General features: G+C 40.1%; 2 protein-coding genes across 3 annotated transcripts in view; one reads left to right on the plus strand and one right to left on the minus strand.

Annotated features, from left to right (window-relative positions):
- maip1 (matrix AAA peptidase interacting protein 1) overlaps positions 1–23,521 on the minus strand; it is a 231,636-nt gene that overhangs the window by 129,314 nt on the left and 78,801 nt on the right. The window lies entirely within an intron of this gene.
- The window catches only part of LOC129104304 (collagen alpha-3(VI) chain), a 71,749-nt gene continuing 51,420 nt past the window's right edge, over positions 3,193–23,521 (plus strand). For both annotated transcript variants that reach the window (XM_054614915.1, XM_054614916.1), the window contains exons 1-5: positions 3,193–3,450; positions 11,857–11,971; positions 16,367–16,960; positions 18,058–18,675; positions 18,771–19,358. In XM_054614915.1, coding sequence (XP_054470890.1) covers positions 11,887–11,971; positions 16,367–16,960; positions 18,058–18,675; positions 18,771–19,358 — 1,885 coding nt within the window. In that variant the 5' untranslated portion in view covers positions 3,193–3,450; positions 11,857–11,886. The remainder of the gene's footprint in view (positions 3,451–11,856; positions 11,972–16,366; positions 16,961–18,057; positions 18,676–18,770; positions 19,359–23,521) is intronic.

A 23,521-nucleotide genomic window follows, 5' to 3' on the forward strand; every position in this document is an offset into this window, starting at 1 on the left:
GAGTGTGTTTTCACGGTTTTGTAGGGCTTAAGGACACATTCTCTATGCTTTTCATAATTTCCACATACTGTAGGAGCCCGTTAACATTTCAGCCGCACCCAAGACCTCATCTGGATGCTGAACAAAAATTAGCTCGGGTTTTTGTCTTTAAAGTGATAAAAAGTTAAGGGATTCTCATCCGTCCTATGATGCAAACGTGTCTTATTGAAGCTGGCCGTTATGAATGAAACAAGAGTAGCTTGTGAGCAGCTTATAATACCATTGCAGGAAACAATCTGAACTTTTATCCACCCACATGAAGTCACCTTGGTGGCATGCATCAAAGAATCCCCTGACCACAGTTGTCAGGTCCATTTTGACTTGATATCTCAGGCAATTGTTAAAAGCTGTGAGCGTGACACTGACATTACCCAACAATGTAATTATTAGTTCTTGTAACACTGTAGCTGTTTCAGATTTTGAAGGCTCTGTGTTGGGTTAGTGCTCACTCCCATGGCAATACAAGCAGGACATGTTTCCTGTATTTGGATCGAGTTGATCAGCCTGCTTTTTGCTTTCATCTTTACTCGCAACACAGTTTAATACTTTATATAAGAACTTTAATGGGCCAATCTAGCTGCTTATCTCAGAACATATAGCAGCTTGTAACTCAATGAAGATTACAGCAGTGGTTGCCATAGCACCGCCATAACACTGCAATGCTTTGCAGGAAATATTGGTGGTGTGAGTGATGGCCCACAGACAACAGAACATGGATGCAGTGGGCCAGTGTTATAAACACTTCCATATGGTGCTTTTTGGAGCTCCTTTTAAGCATTTAAGAATAACTGTCTCAATGCAGAGATGGTAGATGGTTCTGTGGCTGGACAGAAGTTACCTTGCCTAAGCTCAACTTTTATTAACACATCGACAGAATTAATTTCACAGCATGATGACCTCTGGGAACAAAGTTTGTTTGAGCTCACTGACAGAAAAATGCTGCAGCAGTCCTCCCTTTATTTGGCCTGAACTCCAACAGCACAGTGCTGCTGAGAGTTCTTTCCTGTTGACATTTAGCGTATTGTGTCGTCAACCGTATTTATTGTAAAGCATTCCATTCTATTCGTACATTCTGTACAAATGCTGTTAAGTATACATTAATGTACTGTTCGTATTATGATAGTTGAAGATAGAATATGCACAGGGTATGCACATGAATAGAGCAGTCAAGTTGTGACGATGTAACACTGCCAATTTGAAATGAAGAATTTTAATATAATGAGCTGAAATGTAATTTCTTTTACCTTTCAGCAGAACAAGCTCAGAACACAACATCTAAACGTTATCAGCTTATGAAGTTCGCAAACAAACTGGAAACAAGGTTGATGAGAACAAAGCTGCAGGCCAGAAAATCAAAACAATGAGCTCAAAGAGGCTGAAAGGCTTTGTCCAGATTTGGATGATAATTCTCTTTGGGTTCATCACTACTAGCAACAACTCACTTTACACAGTCATTTGAAATTGTCATATCATCATCTTCCAAAGCAGTTATGGATAATGTGTTCACAAACAATTCCCCATTTAAACATCCAGGCGACGTGGAGCAAAAAGAGCGTTCACGTTATTCACATGTAATGTGTTTAACTTTAGTTTTATTTTAAACTCCACCAACTCCTGTGAGAAATACATGGCTCCTAAGCTGCTAAATGCTCAAACAAATCTTTTTGAATGACTATCTTTATTGTCCTCATGTAGACTGTCGAACAAACCGAGTGCTCATGATTAATCTGTGACTTCCCTCTCGCCCACTCACTGTTATGGTAAAGTACTGCTCACGCTTAATGTGCAAGGACCAATTGAATTGGACTCAAGAACAGCATTAACAGCACGGCAGGTTAATGACATTTTTGTAACATCGTATTGAACTAACATAATCTGCTTACATACATGTGGGATGCTGAATCAATGCATTACAATCAATATTTAAAGACAAGGTTAGTGTATAGTATAAAGTTGGGACACAGCTACAATTTCTCATGAACTAGTAAAATGTGTTTTTCCTGTACTTCGCAGTGTGTGGCTGTTTGGGGATGTTGGTAATAACAATCAACTCATAGGCAATGTTGTAGGCTGTGTTTGCTGAATTCTAATGTTATTGTTGTGGTACAAATACATTCATGGCACTGCACCATTGCTTTACTTAACAGCATTCACATTCTCAACCTCTGCCTTGTACATTATTTTGTGGGAGATTTGTGAGTTTATTTGTTTAATTTGGTTAGAGTGCTTGCCAAAATGGCCCACAGATTATTCAATGCATCATATTTATCAGCTTTCGGGACAACTGGATGTTAACTGACACATGATGGAATCCACATTTATTATCCATCTTTAAATGGAAACCCTGCTTGGCTAAATCAATTTACCAATGCGTGATAGCCACTCAAACCAAAATATGTATTATTTATTAATTATTATTAAATATATATTTTTACAAGTGTAATTCTAATCTAACAACAAATTTCTAAATAGCTCAAATGTAAGAAGAATGTCCCCACAGAGGTTCAATTCAATTCAATTCAGTTTATTTTGTATAGCCCAGAATCACAAATTACAAATTTGCCTCAGAGGGCTTTACAATCTGTGCACATGAGACATCCTCTGTCCTTCCCTCACATCCTCTGCACAGGAAAAACTCCCCTAGACCCTCAAAAAAAACCCCTTTAACAGGGAGAAAAAAGGAAGAAACCTCTGGGAGAACGACAGAGGAGGGATCCTTCTCCCAGGATGGACAGAATGCAATAGATGTCATGTGTACAGAATGAGCAGCATAACAGAGATACAACACATTCAATGTATATGACATAAATGATTCATATAATAAGACTACTTATAATAACAGCAGCAATTATTACAGTAGAATTATATTATTACAGTAGAGGTGGAGGGAGGACTGGCAAAATGTAGGAAAGGTAGGGAGAAAATCCCTCTCCAGATTTGTGACATCATCCTCCCCACTGCTCCCCATCCAGACCAAACAGGGCTATGTGTCTGGTTTTCATTTACTTCCCCCCCCTCTCTCCCTCCTTTTTTCATTTTTTTCCTCTCCTTAAAAAAAGTGGGAGGAGGAAGAAAGAGGTGGCAGAACTCCAGACGTTTAGAAGTTTGTCCCATCCCAGCCTTGAACTCTGTACCACATCTCATCTGGTTTGAGACCGGGAGGGTGTCTCTTTCAGTCTCAACCATTTTCTCCCTTCACTCAGGACCTCTGTTTCTGCATATCTCCTCTCAGTGACCTTATCACAGCTTTGCTCAGACGCCTTCCTCTGGGAGGAGCTGGAAAAGCCAGCAGGGGGAATTTGTCAGGAGGATAATGCCCAAAAGTCCAGCTTGCAGTCATTTTACATAACTGATAATATCTTTTTTCCCTCCAAAAACAAATACAGAGGAATACAACTACTTCAGCTCAGGGTAAGTTTGAAATCTGCGTTGCTTTCAAGGTGATTGATCTTGCAGAAGGACGTTTCTGCTTGGATTTTTTACATTCATGCTTGTTTTTATTTTGATTGACCTTGATTGCACTGTATGTTGATTATAAATAGTGCATTGACCAAAGCACAGTTTCTAGTCATAGCTTGTATGTTTATGATGGGTGTCATGATCATAGGGTTGCACTGAGTTTTTGGCTTACATGTCATAAATATCAGACAGCATGCATTTAGCAGCATGGCTGAACCCTGTACTTAAATGGTGAGAGTTCTGCAAGGGCAAGAGGTGAGCCACGGTTAGGGTGAGAGAGGGGACCTCAGCGATGCATGTGTGAGTGTGGAGGGGCGCTCTCTTTTTCTCTTCAAAAACCTTACATTCCGTTTGACATTCCGGCCTTGCGCAAAGTTTGATTTACTTCACAGGTTTGGAATAATTGTGATGAGAAAAAAAAATGGGCATGTTATATATGAAGTCCAATGCTGTGATCCCAGATCAGTGTTAGACTTGCGAGTTGTGTTGCTCTGAGTCTTTTCATTATCAATCTGTAATGTTCTTTCTGTGGTAGAATGCATATTTCCTATTATTAATGGATCACGTAATGCAACCAATTATTTAAGTCTCCTATGAAAACCTGCTACACATGCTGTATGTTAAGTCAAGAGATAAGAAGTGTCATCGATCATCTCTCAATAGCTTATTTCTGTGCACTTTATTAATATTCTGGATTCATTCAGTTAAATGTAAATAGGGAATCTGGAAGTTATTCAACAGACTCATCCAAATGTTTCAAATCCCCACACCCACATGCAAGCTCTAAAGAGGAGCAGTTGGATGTGTAGATGTTTCCACTGCAGCAGTAGCCCCAAACCACACCCTCTCTGAAACGAACGCAAGAATGGAAAAGTGTGAAGAAAGTGTTTTCCACACTACTGGCCAGAAGAACCAGGAGACCCAGGAGAGCTTTCTTCTTCCATTGGAAGAAGAAATTGGGGTGGGTGGGTGTTGGATGGTGGTGGTGGCAGTAGGCTGCAGTTTGGTGAACCAGGTGTGAGTCATCAATCTTCCATTTCTCCCTCATGAGGAATGTCTTCATTGCAATGTTTCGTTTTGTGTGCATGGGATTTGATGTGCAAATTAAGTTATGTATCCTTTCAAGTCACGAAATAATCAAATTAGATTGGAAATAATTCTCATGAGCTACTACTTTCACGTAGTTTCTATGTGGAGAGAAATAACTTGGTCGTCGTTCAAAAGCGAGATGAAACTTGGTGCGCACTCCAGATCTTGATTCATGTGTTTGAAATATTTTTATGTAATTTACTGCCAGCCCTACGACAATGAACAGCTCCCATTGGAAGCTAGTACATGTTGGCAGAGCTGCATCAGGAGGATTCTCAACAAAGGATTTTTGGATATACAGTATAAATCAGCATTAGTGTGTTTTATGACTACTGCACTCCCTCCAAACTTTGGTCTTTTTACCATGATGAAGCACAGATGTCTGGAAGGTTGGAACATTTTCTAAGAAAAGGTCTAGTCTCAAACTAGAACTACCGCTCAGAGGGAACAACCATCTTTAATAGCAAAGGATGTAAATCAGGAGTTACCATTCACATCGCTATGCATGAGTTAGGGAAAGCACCAGGCTCTGTGGGTGATGATGGAATCGACTTTTGTCATCTTTGACTTTTTTCTGTGGTCATATTGAGGTATTGATTAAAATCACAGGGACCCCCCCAATAAGCTAAAAGGTAAATCAGGTGACAAATAGCACTTAGCAATGAACTCACCCAACTAACTGATCTCCCCCAGCTGTCAATGATGAATATTCAGTCTTTGCTACAAGCTATCTCTGGGTGCTTCTCTCCCATCCTAACAAAAAAGTGCACTAGTGTGCTTGAACTAAGCCTGCAGTTTGGCTGCAACGCTAGAACATACATCTGCTAGGTGTCAGACGGACTAATACACACCAGCTGTGTGGAACTGCCCGCCCTTCCTGCCTCCTCTCTCCCCCCCCTTCTACTTTATCATTGATCCTTGATCCTCCTCTCATCTGTGCCACACATGTCACGTCGCATCCTTCTACTTGAGGGTCTTGTGGGTCCACACTGCCCTCACGATTGTGCATGTGGAGGCTAACAAGGCTAACAAGTGATATTTTCTCCCATGATGCCAGTGAGTGGCAGTGTAGAGTTGTCTTGGCCCCTCGTGATTTGCAAAGAGATGTCATGCATAGAAAAGAAAGCAGATCTTTATAATTGCTTTGTGCTTATTGGCATCAATATTTGTCGCTGACAGTTAAATTGATATGTACAAGGATTCAGTCTATAATCAAGTGTTAAAGGAGCTGCTAAAACTTTAATGTGCTCTGGGCTTAAATTGTCATCGGTTATAAGATCTTATAATCGATGACACAGTAGGGAGATAATAAAACAGCATATACAAATGGGAGAAATCATATTTGACATGTTTAATGAGGACATGTGTCACTTGTGTCACAAGCAACTTTTGTTGGTGTTTGAAAATATTTACTTGGGGAAATGTAACACCCCCTGTTGAATCTACGTGCCTGTATTGGTAAAACATTTAATGCACACATCGAACTAGCTCCAGTATTAGCAGGGTGTGTTGCCTTTAACTCTCATCCTACCAACATACATACATAACATTAGGACTAACCACTGGGGTCCCTGGGGACCCTACGTTTAAACTTCTGTAAGAAACAACAATCATAGCAAAAAGGCTAACTTATTTGTTCTCAGAACGGTATATTTTATGCATTTTATGTCATCTGAAGAAAAAACAAACAGATTATTATTATTTTAGGAACTAAAATGAACTTTACAGTTAATTTGCATATTGTGTAAAATGAAAAATAGAGCAAATGATAGACTGACCCTACCCCTGCTGATAAGTAAGTGAACTTGTTAGCAAACAGATGCAATTTTACACATTCAGAGCTACATTAGTTTTGCATTTAGAGAAATGTTTCTGAAGTCAGCCTTTCACTCTTCTCTTGGCTCTGGTTTGATCTCCACTACCTCCTGAGAGAATTATCTGTCTCTGTAGCTGCTAAATGCTCCACTATGTTCACAAGATAGCTGCTAACTTTGTCAGTCTGCTCACGGTTCAGTTGTAAGCGATAATATTTTGGTGAAACCTGTTGAGTTAAAATGCATTTTGAAATTTGAGTGTAGAGCCAAGCATTTTTATGTTCTCGCCTTTTGCTCAGTGTCTTTGAAGAAGTCCCTTTTAAAAGTCTGTATTTAAAGTACTTAAACCAGTGTGAAATGTTCGAATCGCAGCAACCCTTTTGGGTGCACAAGGACCTCTTTAGAACATTCTGTTTTTGTGAGGTGACCATATCCCATCCTGTCACTGGCGCTGATGGAATTTTGTGCCGCGCTGCATCCTGAGCTTGTGAATGTGTTTATGCATATGCATGTTTATGTGTGCATGTGCGGTCTTTGCTGTAAATGAGGTCCAGCTGCAACTGTGCGTCAGAGTGCCCATAGGCACATCCTGGCGTCTATCGTGCTCTGCAAATGCAAACTGACAGTGTTAATGATGAATAATACCGCTGAGCAGGATATTCTGTTATATACAGCATACGGAGCAGCATGCTCTGCTCACTGCATAACATAAACTGATCACTGCTCAAACGCTGAGCTCTCTTTGAAGCCTGCCACTTCATGGCGTTTACTGGATTACACATGAAGATGAATGGAAGACTCAGCATATCGCAGAGGCGCACAAAAGTGGACCTCAGCAAGAGAAAAACACACAAACATGCTAAACAGATCATAACTCCCCATCTTCTTATGTTTAGACCATCGTGATGTAACCCATGGCCGTGTCTGCTTTGCTTACAGTTCCAGGCATGCAACATGATAGATGTTGGCTACCATATCTTTAGCCTCTCAAAGTGCCTAAGTGTAAGATCTGGCGACCTCTAGTGTTAGTAGCAGCAAAAAAAACCCCACTCTATTAGAGATCAATGCATAATAATATATCCCAAACTGAGTTTAACTGGGGAAACTGATATGGAATTGGATGAAAGTAACACAAAGGCTGGAGCTAAATGTTACAGTCATTGTCTCATTCTTCTCCAAACAAAACCTAATCATTTTAAAGATGCTCATTAGTACATAGGGGGTTCAAGTTTGCAGGGATGGCCTTTGGAAGCTGTGATCTGGAGTTTGTACAGTATGTGACGCATGCACTGTGTGAGTGAGTAAGTGAGTGAGAGTATAAGTGACTCAAGTTTTCCGCAAGAAGAATAGCTTAATAATGGAGTTTTTAAGTTCCCTCTAATGCCAGAAGCATGTTAGATGCAAATGATTTTGACTGGGATCCAATAATCATGTTGGGATGCTGGCAGGGATGGAGATTTATACCAAAGAGTTTAAATAATAGTTGTTTAAGTTACCTTGCTATTATAAAAACCCTCTGACAAACTCACTGTACATAACCTCCCTAGCACCAGAACGGCTGACAGACCGATAACGACTAGCTGGTGAACACAGTTGAGAATTTAGCAGCTAAAGAGCCAGATGTTTCCCTCGGGAGGTGGTGGAGACCAAAAAGTCTCCATAAACATACTATAAAACCAAATGAATGAAAGTGTTTCTCTGTGTCTGTTGAATGACTAAATATAACAAGCAAATGTTTGCTAACATGTTTGCCATTACAACTTTAGAGTTATGCCCGAGTGGCAGTAGAAAGAAGATGAACTAGCTTTAAGTTAGTAAAATAACAAAAAAAAAAACTAGCATTTTTTTTCTCTCTCTTAATTTTCTCACTAATGTGATTACACATGCTACCATTGTTTTGGCTGCTCGTATCAGAGAAAACCAGACTCCACTTTGTTTCCCCTGTGGCGGCCAGGGGAAGCCATAGTGTTGACACATTGGCCGGGCCCTGGCAAACTCTGCAGTGGCTTTTGAGTGACCTGAAATCACATGAGCATGAGTGGAGAACGCAAACATCTGTTGCAGTGTCCAAGAGGGCTTAGATTTCCTTGAAATAAAATAACTTGATAAGTCCTTCATCTTGATAGTGACAGCATAGGGGGACTGCAGGGTGACATTTTTTCTCACTGAAAGTGTGAATTCTGTTTAAAGGATCATTTTCAAAAAACTCTCTACTTGGTTGAAATATATTGTCCAAGTGCTTTCCATGTTTGTTTTATAATGCAAAGAGTATCACAGACAATGTTTATCGGCAATCATCATAATCTGGTTGGGCAAGATAAAAGGACCCCACACGATAATATATGAAACTACCCCGAACCCCTAACAGCACATTATGTGTTTAAATGACGTATTGACACAACAGAAACCATGCCAATGGAAAGTCAACTAGAGTCCTCTGTCACTGTGGACACACAAATTAGACGCATCCATGAATATGCAACGTTCAGAGCAAGTGACGTGGTATAAACCGTGAGAAAGACAGGAGTTGGATGGGTCAAATATCTCAACCAGCAGACCGGTGCGAGTTACTTCAGTGACGTTTGTTAAGTTATTTTGTTGCCTAAACCGTGAAAACATTTCCATTGTGGCAGTTTTAACATGTTGTGTGCCACCACAGAGTTCATGTGCTGTTAAGAGGGCGTGGTCACTTCGTTTTTGACAGTGGGCAAACACTGATACTTTGTGTGACACAATTCTGCAGCTGCCTTCCAATATTTTTAGTCTAGTAACTTTCTTGTATTAAACTGAATGGCTGACTTTCCCAAAGTTGTTTATGGTCAGTGCATTTTGATGATCACACTAATGGGCCTGTCCGAAGAGCCGGTAAACAATTTGTTACTGTTACTGTTTTTTTCCCGACAAGTTAGTGCCAGTATCACCTTTTAAGTGCAGTCTGCAGAAATGGCACACACAGCAAAGTATAAACACTGTGACTTCAACCAACTCAACGTCTGCACTGTCGCATTTAATACGACAGCCATGTGTTTAGAATTCATTATTGCTGCGTATTGTGGATGGCTTTGATTCAAGCCTTGCTGACCCAGGTTTTCCAATCCTCATGAAATAGTCTCTTTTACTCCACAGCAAGAAGAAAAACAATATTTAATTCAAATAGGATTGACGTGCACATTTAATAAGATCAGGGGACGACAGAATCCACTCTAGGCAGCGACGTTTTCCACAACTGAGAGGTAATAATATCAGTATGTGTTGTTGGCCAAGATGTAGAACCAGACTCCCAGATTTCCCTCTTGATTAGTTTTCCTCTTTAATTGCTTCAATAATAAGCATAATAATAATAATAATAATCATTTTGTTGTATTTACATTACTGACAAGGGTTTTTCCTGGCCTACCATGGGGCACTTGTGGAGGTAGTCTAAGTTTAAGGAAGCAGACTTGTGACTGGAGGGTTGCCTGTCATATCCCTAGACCCGCATTGTAACTCTTGGTGGGGAGGTGCCCTTAAACCACAGCTTGGCATTTAAGTGGTTAAGAACACAAAAACTCAGGTGACACATGGACAGGTAAAAACCACACATGATGTGACTGCAGAAGGGGTTCAAATTCAACCCCACTGAAAATAATTGTTGGGTTAATCAGCGGAAGCAAAAAACAGGAGGTAGGTACAGAATACATTTTAAAAAAAATAATGATAATGTAAATTTTGCGTTTTACAGTCTCCAAAGTTTTGGCAAGCCTTCAGGAGCAACTTGGTTAAGGTCACAAAGACATAGACATCTTCTCTTTATTATCTTCTCTTTATTACATTACCCTGTGACTTAGTCATACCCCATTATATACGCTCATGATAAAAGACAGATGGAAAGCACAGCAGTTTTATGTGCCACTTCATTCTAGAAAACTGTCCTGGATACTGTGTTATACCTACATTCTCCACTAGAGGGCATTGGTAGTTTTCAGTGTTGCCACAGTTGTGCCTCAGTATCCATGATACACTCCTCCATCAGCATAAATGCACTCATTTAAAATAGACACATACAGTAACTCTCTTATTACCCAAGTACCACTTTTTTCTCAACAGTGCACCCAGCAGAGCTGCCCTTAGTGCTGAGCCCTTATTCTGTGACAGCCAGCAGGCACAAAGGCTTTTAAAGAGACTTATCTGGGACTCCACTTTGTACCTCCACTCCCCCATCACTAGTCTAATGGTGAAGATTTTATTGGTCATTGGCCCTGTGCTCCCGACCCTCAGGGGGGCACCAAAGATCACAGGGTCTGTGTCAGGATTAGATTAGGTTTGCACGTGTCTAGTAAAATCATAATAACACACTTACTGGATCATTTATACCAAAGTCTGTATATTAGGCTGTTGAAAACAATGTATTTAATTTCTCCAAAAGTAGTTGTAACATTCTGTGTAAACCTGGTAATTGTTCACAGTGTCAGATAAAGATCAGTATTAGTATTATACAATGTGTAGAATTAGATTTAAGGGGTGGCTCCGTAGGATAGTTACCCACCTGTGTGATCAGAACATTTCCAATGAATACAGAGCGTTGTGAGGTCCAAAAGTAAAATCCTTCAAGATGCCAGTTTATTTATCATCAGCTTATTTATGTTGACGATACTGCCGAGTTATATTCATTAAAGAAAGTTGATCTAATTAAAACAGACTCATTTAATATGTTGAATCTCTTTATACAAATTGAGGATTTGTTCAAAAGTTAATATGTGTGAATCTGTATTTATATCTTTGTGAGAGCTCATTTCATAATTAGGACATCATGGTCTAATGAGGACCTAGTAGGCTCTCACAGTTTTTTTATTGACGGCAAAAGAATGATGAACAAATGTGTTAATTACCTGCTTAATGAAATTTGATTTTGGCTGTGGCAATGGTGTTTCCCCTTTGTGCAATATGATGCTTACTGTTCAGTAGATGCATTCATACTCTCTCAGTAGTGAGCCACGTGTGACCATCCTTTAATTTCCTGTGTCATTACTTAAAATCACAATGGTGGGGAAATCTGACCAAATAGAAAACACACACCCCTCCTGGGAAACTGTATTTTCCATTCCAACACCCGTCTTTATTTTGTGAGTAGTAAAATTCAGTCCTTGCCAAGCAGAGTTCATTAGGAAAGCACACTGGCTGGTAGTTTTAACAGGCGGTTTTGATCATTACCACTCTCAGTGCTATAGGTCTGCATACTGCACCTCCCTCACTTACAAACCAAAAGGTTAGAAATGTCTGTGCTGCTGATTACATTTTTTATGTTTAGGGAGTGCAACAAGGTTTGTAATAGGATATCCCCCTCCTAAACTTGTTCACCAAACCTTAAACCTGTGGTTTGTTCTAAAGCATATTTATGCATTCGCCTGTTCATGCCTTGCGACACTGTGAGGGCAGCTGGCTCATAATTATTTAATATTGGCTTCTGATTTCACAGGTCTTCCCTTGGCTGTTTTGGTGAGAGAAGATGAGGAGGCATCGGTTGTTACCGCTGTGTGCCCTCCTGGGCGTCCTGTTTGCAGGACTCCTCCCTAACATCGAGGCTCAGGAAGGTAAGGTCCAACTTGGTTCATCTCAGCTGCGGTCAGCAGGGTGTGCTAATTATGCAGATGATCTGTCTGCTTTCACAGTAATTTTCTTTTTCCAGTTTTCAGCAATGCTGAGTGGGATACAATCTACATTTGCACCTCTTCATATACTGCAAAGAAAAACTGGGATTTATAAAAGTGTTTAGGACATCTTGAGAAAAATCAAACCCATTAACGTAGCGATATTTCACTTTTTATGGGCATAGTTGGTAAACTGGCTATTTTTCCATTATTGATCGTTGTTTTTATTTCTTTAAATCTAAATTAAAAAATTGCATAACATTGGACAAAAAAAATGGAATAGAGGCCTCAGGACCGTTAGAGTACCAAGTCCAGTCAGAAACATACGATAAAGCAAGCAGTATGATGCTGTCAAACGTAGAATTACCTCAACATTTAATTTGCATTGTGCAACAGTTAATGTTAAGCACCATTACAATATTTTGGTACTAAACACCAAGCATCTTTTCATTGGTCTTCACTTTTTTCCTCCAACGCTCTCTTCCGAAGATTGTGCACAAGGGTTGGAAGCTGATATATACTTTCTAGTGGATTCGTCTTGGAGTATGGGCGAGGAGAACTTTGAACATGTCAGACAATTTATGTACAGCTTGATACAATCACTTCATCAGGCTGGAGGGGACAGGTTTAGATTTGCCCTTGTGCAGTACAGTAATAAGCCTCAAACTGAGTTCCAGCTCAACAGCTACCAAACGTCACAGGGAGTCCTGGCACACATCAAGGCTATGCCGTATCGTGGTGGGGGCACCCGGACTGGCCTGGGCCTGGATTTCCTGATTCGCACACACTTGACCACTGCTTCGGGCAGCCGCGCTGCTGAAGGTGTGGCCCAGGTGGTGGTGGTGGTAACAGATGGGCGCTCCCAGGATGACGTGACTGAGCCGGCTCAGGTGCTGTGGCTGGCAGGCGTGGAGGTGTTTGCGGTTGGAGTTCAGGATGCGGTTGACTCTGAGCTCAGGGAGATGGCTAGCAAGCCTCATGACACTCATGTATTCAGTGTAGACTCTTTCCTGACTTTGAGGGATATTATCCAAGATTTAGTAGTGCGGATTTGCGACGCAGTGACTCGGTCAGGGGGTGGTCTTGTGGCAAACGAGGCCCCCGTGGCTGGAGGAGGGACAGGTAATGAGATGGGACCAGTGTCACTACCATTACTAATGTGTCTACATGTGCAGGAGCAAGCTGCTGCCTTTGTGGCCGTGACTGAATTTGATTATTAACACAATGAAGTTGGTTTTTTTTAACCACAATAACCTTTCACTATACAACTGCAAGATTAACATCACTTGTTTTGTCTTACAACCCTTAATACCCCCGTAATGCTTTAAAGTCACAATAAGATTTGCATGTGATAGACATTCCTAAAGCATATTAGATTTGGAGTGAAAAACCAGATACTCAAAAACAATGAGTTTGGATTGAGAGCAAGATATTTCAGTGATGAGACCGTTCTGCACCAGGCGTTTTTTTAAAATTGGTATGGATTTTAGTTAACCCTTTGAAAAGATAATGGACTCGATGATGTCTTACCTTTTAAAACATCACATCTCAAATTCAATCAACAAGCTTTTAACAATAGCTAACCATGCACCACTGCTTATGTGTCTTGCATTTTTGTTTGTTTTATCAGTCACAATGTCTACCTTTGTTATATATGTGCAATATTCTGTATTTGAAACAGAGATGAACCTGTTGGACTTATCCTTGACCTGCAGAAGTACTTCAAGAATATTTTGATGTCCATAAACTATATATGATATGTTAAAATAAGAAATAAGTAGTAAATAATACTGGAAGTCACTGGAAAGAGAGAACACATTCCTATGAAACTAAATACTTAAAAATGTCAAGTGTCCAAAGACAACATTACTCCAGCACACACGATTCAAATTAAATGTAGTAAAAACATCACTAATATACGAATTTGAACTCATTTTACATGAAATCAAATGTAATACAATCTCAAGTACTGTAAGCTTGTAGGCTCCAAGGATAAGCCACAGAGTCATGACTGGTCACTGTATCTGAGGTCCGTAACAAGAGTCTGCATGGGATGGCTGAACTCAATGGAGCTTATACAAGGGACACATGACACAAGTTTAACAAGGGTCTTTGTAAAGGCTTAATGATAAAGAAGCTTAATTAAAAAAAAAGTAATGTTTTTATTTGACTTACAGTTGTTATCATAATAGTGTCTCAGGATTGAATACCCTTGGTTTTAAATTCATTTTATTCTGACAAATCTGAATATTACCTGACCACGTGCGGTTGTATTTGTACTTTTTAACCTACAAATTTATTTTTTGTTTAAAAACAATTAAACTATTTGAATCTCACATTTAAATATTTCCAACTTTTCCCCTTTCATTGCAATTTGTTTCTACAAATATGATCACATTTCAGTTTAAGTAAAACACACCCACATGAAATTTGTTTTGCTATTTCCCAGAATTTTCTTTCTGTAAATATCCAAATTATGCTAAATTATATTTTTTCTTAACTGCCCCAGATGTTTGAGAAAATTAGTTTGTCAATCATCATCATCAGTCACCTTTATGTTTCCTTAAATTATTTTTTACTAGGGGATAAATCACACTACAGATTACAATAATCTTGACTAAAGAGTGCTAAACTATATTTAGGGGGAAAAAAGTGAATAAATGACATGACCTTATGAAGTCTCCTTGGTTCAGCCTACATGCAGCATGATGTGTTTTTTAATGTTTGATTCATTTGTTCACTTTCAATGTAACTTGACACATGCAATGATAAGCAAGCACAAGTTCTTTCTATCTCACCATGTTAACGCTTTCACAAGTTCCATTTTGTTTTGTTTTCTCTCTCTCTCTCTCTCTCTCTCTCTCCTTAAAGCACAAGAATCAGCTGACCTAGTACTCTTAATTGATGGATCACAGAACATTGGAGCAGAAAACTTCCCCTTTGTGCGTGATTTGGTTTTGAGAATCATTGAGCGGATTGATGTGGGGAGGGACACTGTTCGGGTGGCCTTGGTCCTGTACAACGGCAACCCGCAGATAAAGTTCTATCTAAATAGCTATGACAGCAAATCCTCAGTCCTGGAAGCGGTGAAGGGCCTTGCCTACTCAGGGGGTGACGAGTCTAACCTGGGGGCCGCCTTGGAGGAAGTGGCCGAGAGCCTGTTGAGCCAAACAGCTGGGGGCAGGGCAGACGAGAGTGTGCCCCAGATGTTGGTAGTCATCAGTGCTGGGCCATCCACTGATGATACTGGTGCCGGGGACCGGGCCCTTAAGAGGGCCGGTGTTATCACAGTTGGTGTGACAGTTGGTGACACTGCCACTGCTGATCTGGAAGTAGTTGCTACAGATAAAAGTTTTGTCCTGTCAGCCCCTGATTTCAGAGCAGTGGCGAGCATGGGTGACCAGCTGCTCCCATACATAAACGGAGTGGTCCAGCGCACCATTATAGTTCAGAATGAGTTCACAGAAGGTATGTAACTTCTCTGTACAAGTTGGCAAGAATTAAAAGCTCTAAAGAGCTCATATTTAATGTAGTGTGCAAGGTGAGATATGCTAATCATGAAATTGCTATAATCTCAGTTTTTAAGGGCATTTAACAGAGGTGGTAATGATACATTAAAAGTGAGAAATATTAACTCCTGTTAGTGTTCTGCTGCAAATATATAGATCCACAAAGTGCCATTAATCCGTTGACCAAGTCCATGATCTGAAAAGCGGCAAAGAATTTTAGAATAGGTTTTTTCCCATATCATATCGCACATGCCCTTAATAGAGCTGACAGTCCTTTGTAGTAAAGAGTTCATCCATTCGTGTAAATAATGCAAAATGCATGCATTTTACTTTTGAATAATTTAGTTTTGCAGTCTGCACTTTGAGAAAGAAAAGAAAAATATAAGAATACTGAGAACAAATACACTTCAAGTAGATGGCCCACCTATGTTAGCAATGTCATATGTTATTAAATTGTATTTTACAAACTGTTTGAAAGACCAATACATAAAATCAGCCACCAGCAATAGATACAGCAGTTCATAAAGAGCCAAATACACTTACAAGCTATGTAATTTTATTTCACATTTTGTTGATAAATCATTAATGTTATTTAGCATTTTCATTGATATTCTAAGCTTAATCTATACTTTCTATGGTACCATATATCTTGTCCATATGCAGCTGTCAAAACCAATTTAAAAAAGTGCCAATATTAGTGTAAACATATATCTTATTATAGAATGTCATTGGTGGGCTTTGGAAGCCTTTAGTACTACAGATTTATCATCATAACATCACTTAAAATCAGATTTTATTCGCATATTAATGCATTTTCTTTTCTTTTCAGTCGTCACTGTCGGAAAACGAGACATCATCTTCCTAATTGACAGTACAATGGGTGCAACGATCATCAACTCTGTGCGTGAATTCGTCAGGCGGTTTGTCGACATCATGCCAATTGGCCCAGACCAAGTTCAAGTGGGTGTGGCCCAGTTCAGCAATATCCCTCGACTTGAGATTGATCTCAACTCCCATGGATCCAAAGAAGAATTAACTGCTGCTCTGAGCTCTATCAAACCAAGACCTGGCCCGACAGTCAACATCGGAGCAGCCCTGGACTTTGTGCGGACTAATATGCTGCGGCCTGATAAGGGAAGTCGTATTAATCAGGGGGTACCCCAGCTTGTACTGTTGATGACCAGCAAAAAGTCCAGTGACAGTGTGGAGGCACCTGCTATGGCCCTGCAGCAAATGGGTGTATTGACTCTAGCTTCAGGCTCCAAAACTGCTGATGAGAAGGAGCTGCAAAAGATTGCCTTTGCTGACAGTGTTGCATTCTATTTAAGGGACTTTCGCTCATTGAATCGCAACCCAAAGGCAATCATTAATGCTCTCTCCACTCTAGCTGGGGTGGTGGTGACTGAGGAACCCACTGAGACAGGTAATTCTTTGTCTTCTATGTACATTGAATTTATTTTAATAATAATTGTGATGATAGTTCAATGAATGTAATAACTGATGTGACGTATTTAAGGAAAACCTTGAATAAAAAAGTAGAAAAACAACATCATGCAGCACTCTTGCCTAACAAGAGTGCTGCATGATAAATTGAGCTATTAAATCCTACATGCTCATTGTTGTGTGACAAACCCAACTAAATAATGGGAAAGTTTGGATCAACATGTTGGACAGCGCTTTTTACCACTATCAGCAAACCACCTAAAAAACAAGTCTTTTGTAATAATGTGTCCCATGAAACATGAGACAATAAATATAATCAAGAAAGTCCAGTTTAGGTAACAGATCTGTTTGTTTTTTAAAGCTTTGTTTTGAAGGTGAAAAAACACTGCATACAGAACACTCAGAGACCGGATTGCAATTTTTTAAAGTTATGACGGTGACAATTAATTTGGCTTTCAATACAACTTCAAACTAAGGGAATTTGCCTCCCTTAGCTCTCCGGGCAGGGAGTTCCAGAGCTGAGGGGCCCGGACAGCAAAGGCCCGGTCACCTTTAGTGACAAGTCGGGATTCGTGAACTGTTAGTAGGGCTGAAGGATCTCAGACAGTGGACAGGCTCATAGGAAATCAGCAGATCACAGATATAGGAGGGAGCAAGGCTATTCTAGTTTAGACACTTGCTTACTTGTATCTATTCTCTTATATCTAAGCTGCTGATTGAGTAAAAAATCATGTGGGCAAAAAATAAGTTATGCATTTACTGCCTATGACCTTCAGCATTTCAGAGATCAATTCTGTTTTTTATTGCTGAGAGACAACAAATCAACTTTTTGGGTGGTAGGCGGTGCTAGATGCAAAGCTTCTTCCCCAACTTTTAGCCTGCAGTGACAAGTACTTGTCTGCAAACGAAAAAAAAGAATCAACTACTCAGCCTATACAGATAACAGTTTTCAGGGACATAATTGGACCTTTTAATCTGTCTCTAATGAAGTGAATCTTCCAGAGCCTGAAAGTATATGTACTTGGTATTACACAGCATAACTTGTAACATTTGTTTTCTTTTTGTGCTTTTTCCTAGTGGTGGAGATAACCACAGTACAGACTCAAAAAGTGGTTCGGGACATTGTCTTCCTTGTGGATGGCTCAAACTACATTGGCAGCAGTAACTTGCCCTATGTGAGAGACTTCATTATCAACGTGGTGAACCAGCTGGAAGTACGTCCTGACAGGGTTCAGATTGGTCTAATGCAGTTTGCTGACAGTCCAAAAATTGAATTTTACCTGAACAGCTACAGCAACAGGCAAGATGTTGTAAATAAAATCTCTCAACTCAGGCTGACTGGAGGCTCAGTTTTGAATACAGGAGCTGCATTAAATTATGCCAAAGAAAACATGTTCAAAGCATCATCTGGCTCACGTAGGAGGCAGGGAGCGGAGCAGGTGTTGGTTCTGATTACAGGTGGTCCGGCCCAGGACCAAGTTAAAAGCGTAGCCGATCAATTGGCTCTTGCTGGTGTTTTGACTTTCACCGTCACTTCTGGGCAAGCAGATGAAGCCCTTATGAAAACAGTTGCCTTTGTTCCGGAGATGGCTTACCATGAAAGAACCTTCTCTAATTTGCCAGCTATGGCAGAACAAATCATGCCACAGTTGATAACAGTAGTTGGCGATACAGATGTAACAATAGAGGAAACTGGTGAGTTTTGCATTTCTCTGTTTCTATCAATGAAATAAAAGTGATGTAAACTTTGGCTTCCCAATAATTATTTTTTTGTTGTTGATTCCCTTCAGTTGTTGGAGCTGAAAGGGATGTTGCCTTTCTCATCGATGGCACAGAAAATGTTCGAGCAGATTTTGGCTACATTCGGGATTTTATCCTTCAAGTCATTGAACCACTTGACATTGGGATTGACAAGGTGCGAGTTTCAGTTGTTCAACACAGCGAGAGGCCAACTCCAACTTTCTACCTTAACACTTTTCAAACCAAAGATGAAGTGATAAGAGCTGTCAATGGAATGACACTGGCTGGTGGACGTAGCCTAAACACAGGAACTGCTCTAAGATTCATGAAGGACACCATCTTGTCCGAAAAGCACGGTAGCCGGGCTGCGCAAAATGTCCCTCAGTTTCTAATCGTTTTGGCTGGAGGCAGGTCCAGGGATAACGTAAAGGATTCTGCTGGTGCGCTGAAGACAAAAGGAGTCGTACCATTTGGTGTTGGTGTCAAGGATGCAGACCCAAAGCAGATTGAGGCCATATCACACAACCCCTCCTTTTCCTTCAATGTGAAGGAATTCAGCCAGCTAAGCAGCATACCACAAAAGCTCAATAACTATGTGAGCCTCCCAAAGGAACAGCTGACCCTAGTTCTACAACAAGGTAAGCTAAATCTCTTTTCTTATTAGTGTTTTAGACTCGCTGTATGAAAAAACGCCACTTCCACTCATGTTATTGGTTCTTTATCAGGATAACTGAATCTTATTTGTTGTGTCTTAGCACAAAGCAATGCTGCAAAAAGAGATATTGTGTTCCTACTGGATGGCTCTGATAACACAATAAATGGATTCCCAGAATTAAAACTATTTGTTCAGAGCATAGTGGAGAGCCTCTCTGTCAGTAAGAGCCAAGACAGAGTGTCTGTGGTTCAGTTTGCTGATAACCCTGAGATCAACTTTTATCTGAATTCTCACAAGACAAAGAATGACACTATGAATGCCATAGATAATTTACGGCACAAGGGTGGGAAGCACCTTAATATCGGGGGAGCTCTCCAGTTTGTGAGGCACAGGGTCTTCACTTCCTCAACGGGAAGTAGAAGACTAGAAGGAGTGCCCCAGATTTTAATTCTTATAAGTAGTAAACCATCCACTGATAATGTGAGAAGCCCAGCTTTTGCTCTTAAAGAGCATGGAATTGTGTCAGTGGGGATTGGAGTGGGAGAAGCCATTAAAAAGCAGTTGGAAACGATTGCCTACAAACCTGGTTTCACATACAAGGTCACTGATTTCTCCAAGTTGCCCTCAATCCAATCGCAGCTTGTTGCTACACTGAACATAAACAAAGAAACAGAGGAAACCATGACTGGAATCTCTGATTTAGTAGGTAAGAAATCCACATTTATGCTTAAAATTGGAGTACAGTAATAATTATGTCTTCTGAATACAATTCTTTCATCTCTCTATACAAGTTTTTAACTCAAGAATATTTGACATAAGGTTCTTAGTCTAATGATTAACGATAAATTGTTTTGGCACATTCCTGTTGCACATACATTTAGGATAACCCTTGCTCGAAAATGTGATTTGTTTGAAAAAAAGCTACTTTTGTGTATTTCTAATTCTTTCATACCTCTTTCAAATTGTGCACATCAATGTTACTTTGGAGTCAACACATTTTTTCATACATCTTTCTGATTAAAATATGGTTCTTTAGCAGTTCCGCTTATATAACCCTTTCGGAGACGTGCCTTATCTTTCTTTCCATACCCAGTTTATTCCTGGGCTTCTAACTTGCTCATGCTGATAATACGCATGGGTGTAGAAAAGTCTTGAACACTTTTTCTGTCTATTCATGTATCACCTGTTGCCACAGCGAGTAAAAAGAGGGACATAGTGTTTCTTCTTGATGGTTCGGATGACTCAAGAAATGGACTACCAGCTATGCGTGAGTTCATCAGAAGAATGACAGAAGAGCTCGACATTGGCGAAGATAAGGTTCGAGTGGCCGTAGTACAATATAGTGATGACACCAGAGTACACTTCAACCTAAAAACTCACAGATCCAAAAAGGCTATCATCTATGCTATAAGAAATCTGCGTCATAAAGGAGGACGACCTCGGAACACTGGAGCTGCACTCCAGTTTGTGCGAAACCTTGTTTTCACGGCTTCATCTGGGAGTAGAAGCTTGGAGGGAGTCCCTCAGGTTCTGTTTTTACTGACTGGTGGCAAATCCAATGATGATGTGTCAGGGGCGGCATTCGACCTAAAACAAATCGGTATTCTGTCTTTCGCCATTGGAATGAAAAATGCTACACAGGAAGAGCTTGAAAGAATTGCTGTCTCCTCAAGATTTCTTTTTAACCTTCCTGTCTTCGGTGAACTTTTGTCCATTCAGACAGAGTTAGCTGCATTTGTCCAAGCTGAAATACAAATTGAGCCACCCACTGTTGTAGGTAAGAAGTGCAGATTAGTATTTGAGAATCAAACTGACTCTCTGCTTATAGTTCAATATATTTGGTCTTTCATAGTTTGAATTGCAATGAAACTGTATAATCTTCTGAAAAATATCAGTTTCATGTTTCTCAAACTGTCTCATTGGCTGTCATCCTTTTTATTCTAGTACCCTGGAGAGTCTTGTTTTGACAGCCTCGCATCAGCAAATGCCCTTTCCTCTGCTCTTAAGCTCTTCCTTGAGCCAATGATTATCCTATCATTGACCAAATACACAGAGTTCAAGAATATTGATGTTTGTTTTCTGCTATCTCTATCTTTCATTTGTGAAAGAAGAATATGCTCCTTATCTTGCAGTTGTTTCTAAGTTCCTCAATAATGACTGCAGCTAGCAGTTTTCTTCAATGTTCTTGCATCTAACACCTTGTTTATCACTGTAATTAGTTCCCATTTCAATTACCAGCTCTTATGACTTTACAAACCATCTATTGTGTAAGCATTGCACCTTTAGCTTAGTTATTATAGCTTTGATTCTTAAAAAGGTTTTTTCTATTATTTTCCAGTTGAACTAGAGTCTGCTCAAAGAGACATAGTATTTCTATTGGATGGGTCAGATGACACACGGAGTGGCTTCCAAGCAATGAAACGTTTTGTCCAAAGAGTGGTAGAAAGCCTCAGTATTGGTGAGAACAAAGACCGTGTGTCTGTTGTCCAGTACAGCAGAGATGCACAGATACATTTCAGTTTGAACACCTACAAAGAAAAACAAAATGTTCTAGCTGCTATCCAGCAGTTGAACCATAATGGAGGAAGAAACCTCAACACTGGGGCAGCTCTTGACTATGTGAGGAAAAATGCTTTTGCTGAATACTCTGGGAGTCGGCATCAAGACGGTGTCCCTCAGATATTGATTCTGCTGAATGGGGGAAGATCTCAAGATGATGTTGCAAGTGCCACTAATGCTCTAAAAAAGGACAAAGTTGTGTCATTCTGTGTAGGATCAAGAAATGCAGACATACTTGAGCTCCAAATGATTGCACATAACCCTTCATATGCTTTCTCTGTGCTTCGGTTTGATGATATTGAGAGCATACATCAACAACTTGTGTCATTTGTAAAAAGGGTGCCCCGACAGCAGCCACGACTAAAACCACAGAACGTATTAGGTAAGACTCTATCTATCTATCTATCTATCTATCTATCTATCTATCTATCTATCTATCTATCTATCTATCTATCTATCTATCTATCTATCTATCTATCTAATCTTTTGTTTCATTATGGGATAACTTTATGTGTGACTAACTGAGCATCATCCTTGTGTCTGACAGTTTCTACAAATCAAACTGAATCCATTCAACACGATATTGTATTTTTACTGGATTCCTCGGACGAAATGCAAAATGACTTTAAGGCAATCCTTGGCTTTGTTGAGAGGATGGTGGACAAATTCAATGTGGACGAGAACAGAGATCGTGTTTCAGTGGTGCAGTACAGCAGAAAACCCTCTGTTGAATTCTTTCTGAATAGGTACAAAACACAGCAGAGGGTTGCTGACAATGTGCGAATTCTGAAGCATAAAGGAGGCCAACCCCTCAATACTGGTGCAGCCCTCCAGTATGTCAAGGATAATGTTTTCACTGCCTCTTCTGGAAGTAGGCACCACCAGGGTGTCCCTCAGATTTTGGTTCTCTTAACTGGCGGACGGTCAAGTGATGATGTCAGAAATGCCGTGGAAAACTTGAGAGGAATTGGTGTGATGTTATATGTGGTGGGCACAAAGAATGCAGATACCCTTGAGATTCAGTCTATTTCACAGGAAGCCAGTCATGCTTTCTTTGCAGCAGACTCCAGTGATCTGTCAGGCATTGAACAACATTTATTTTCTGTCATCAAGAAGGGTGAAACCCCTTCTATCAAACCAGTATTATATGGTAAGACTAATGAATGTAATGATATCATGTTATACGCCGTGTGCACAACGTAGACCTCAGGGAGTTCATTCCAACAGATGGTGAACAATGGAAGGTAACAGACTAGTGCCATTTTGCTTGTAGGCTTTCCTTCATGCTTTTTTGACAGTTCCATCCGATTCTGTTAAGCAAAGAGCTCTGCTGCCCTTTTCCAGTGGTAGGGCTGGGCGATAATTCAATATGATAATGTATGCTCTTTAACATACTAACTCAAATTTCTCTGAAAACCTAATCGAACTCGAATATGAATTATTATGAATTATTCATCGAATTACCTGAAAACATTCTATATTGTGATATGAAATTATGTTAATTATTATAGACGATTTTGGCCAACCCTATCCAGTGGGGAGGATTGTGTCAACAAAAATGGTCCTCCAAAATAGCAGAGCTAGTTG

The sequence above is a fragment of the Anoplopoma fimbria genome, chromosome 16, assembly GCF_027596085.1.
Source record: "Anoplopoma fimbria isolate UVic2021 breed Golden Eagle Sablefish chromosome 16, Afim_UVic_2022, whole genome shotgun sequence".
Classification (NCBI taxonomy): domain Eukaryota; kingdom Metazoa; phylum Chordata; class Actinopteri; order Perciformes; family Anoplopomatidae; genus Anoplopoma; species Anoplopoma fimbria.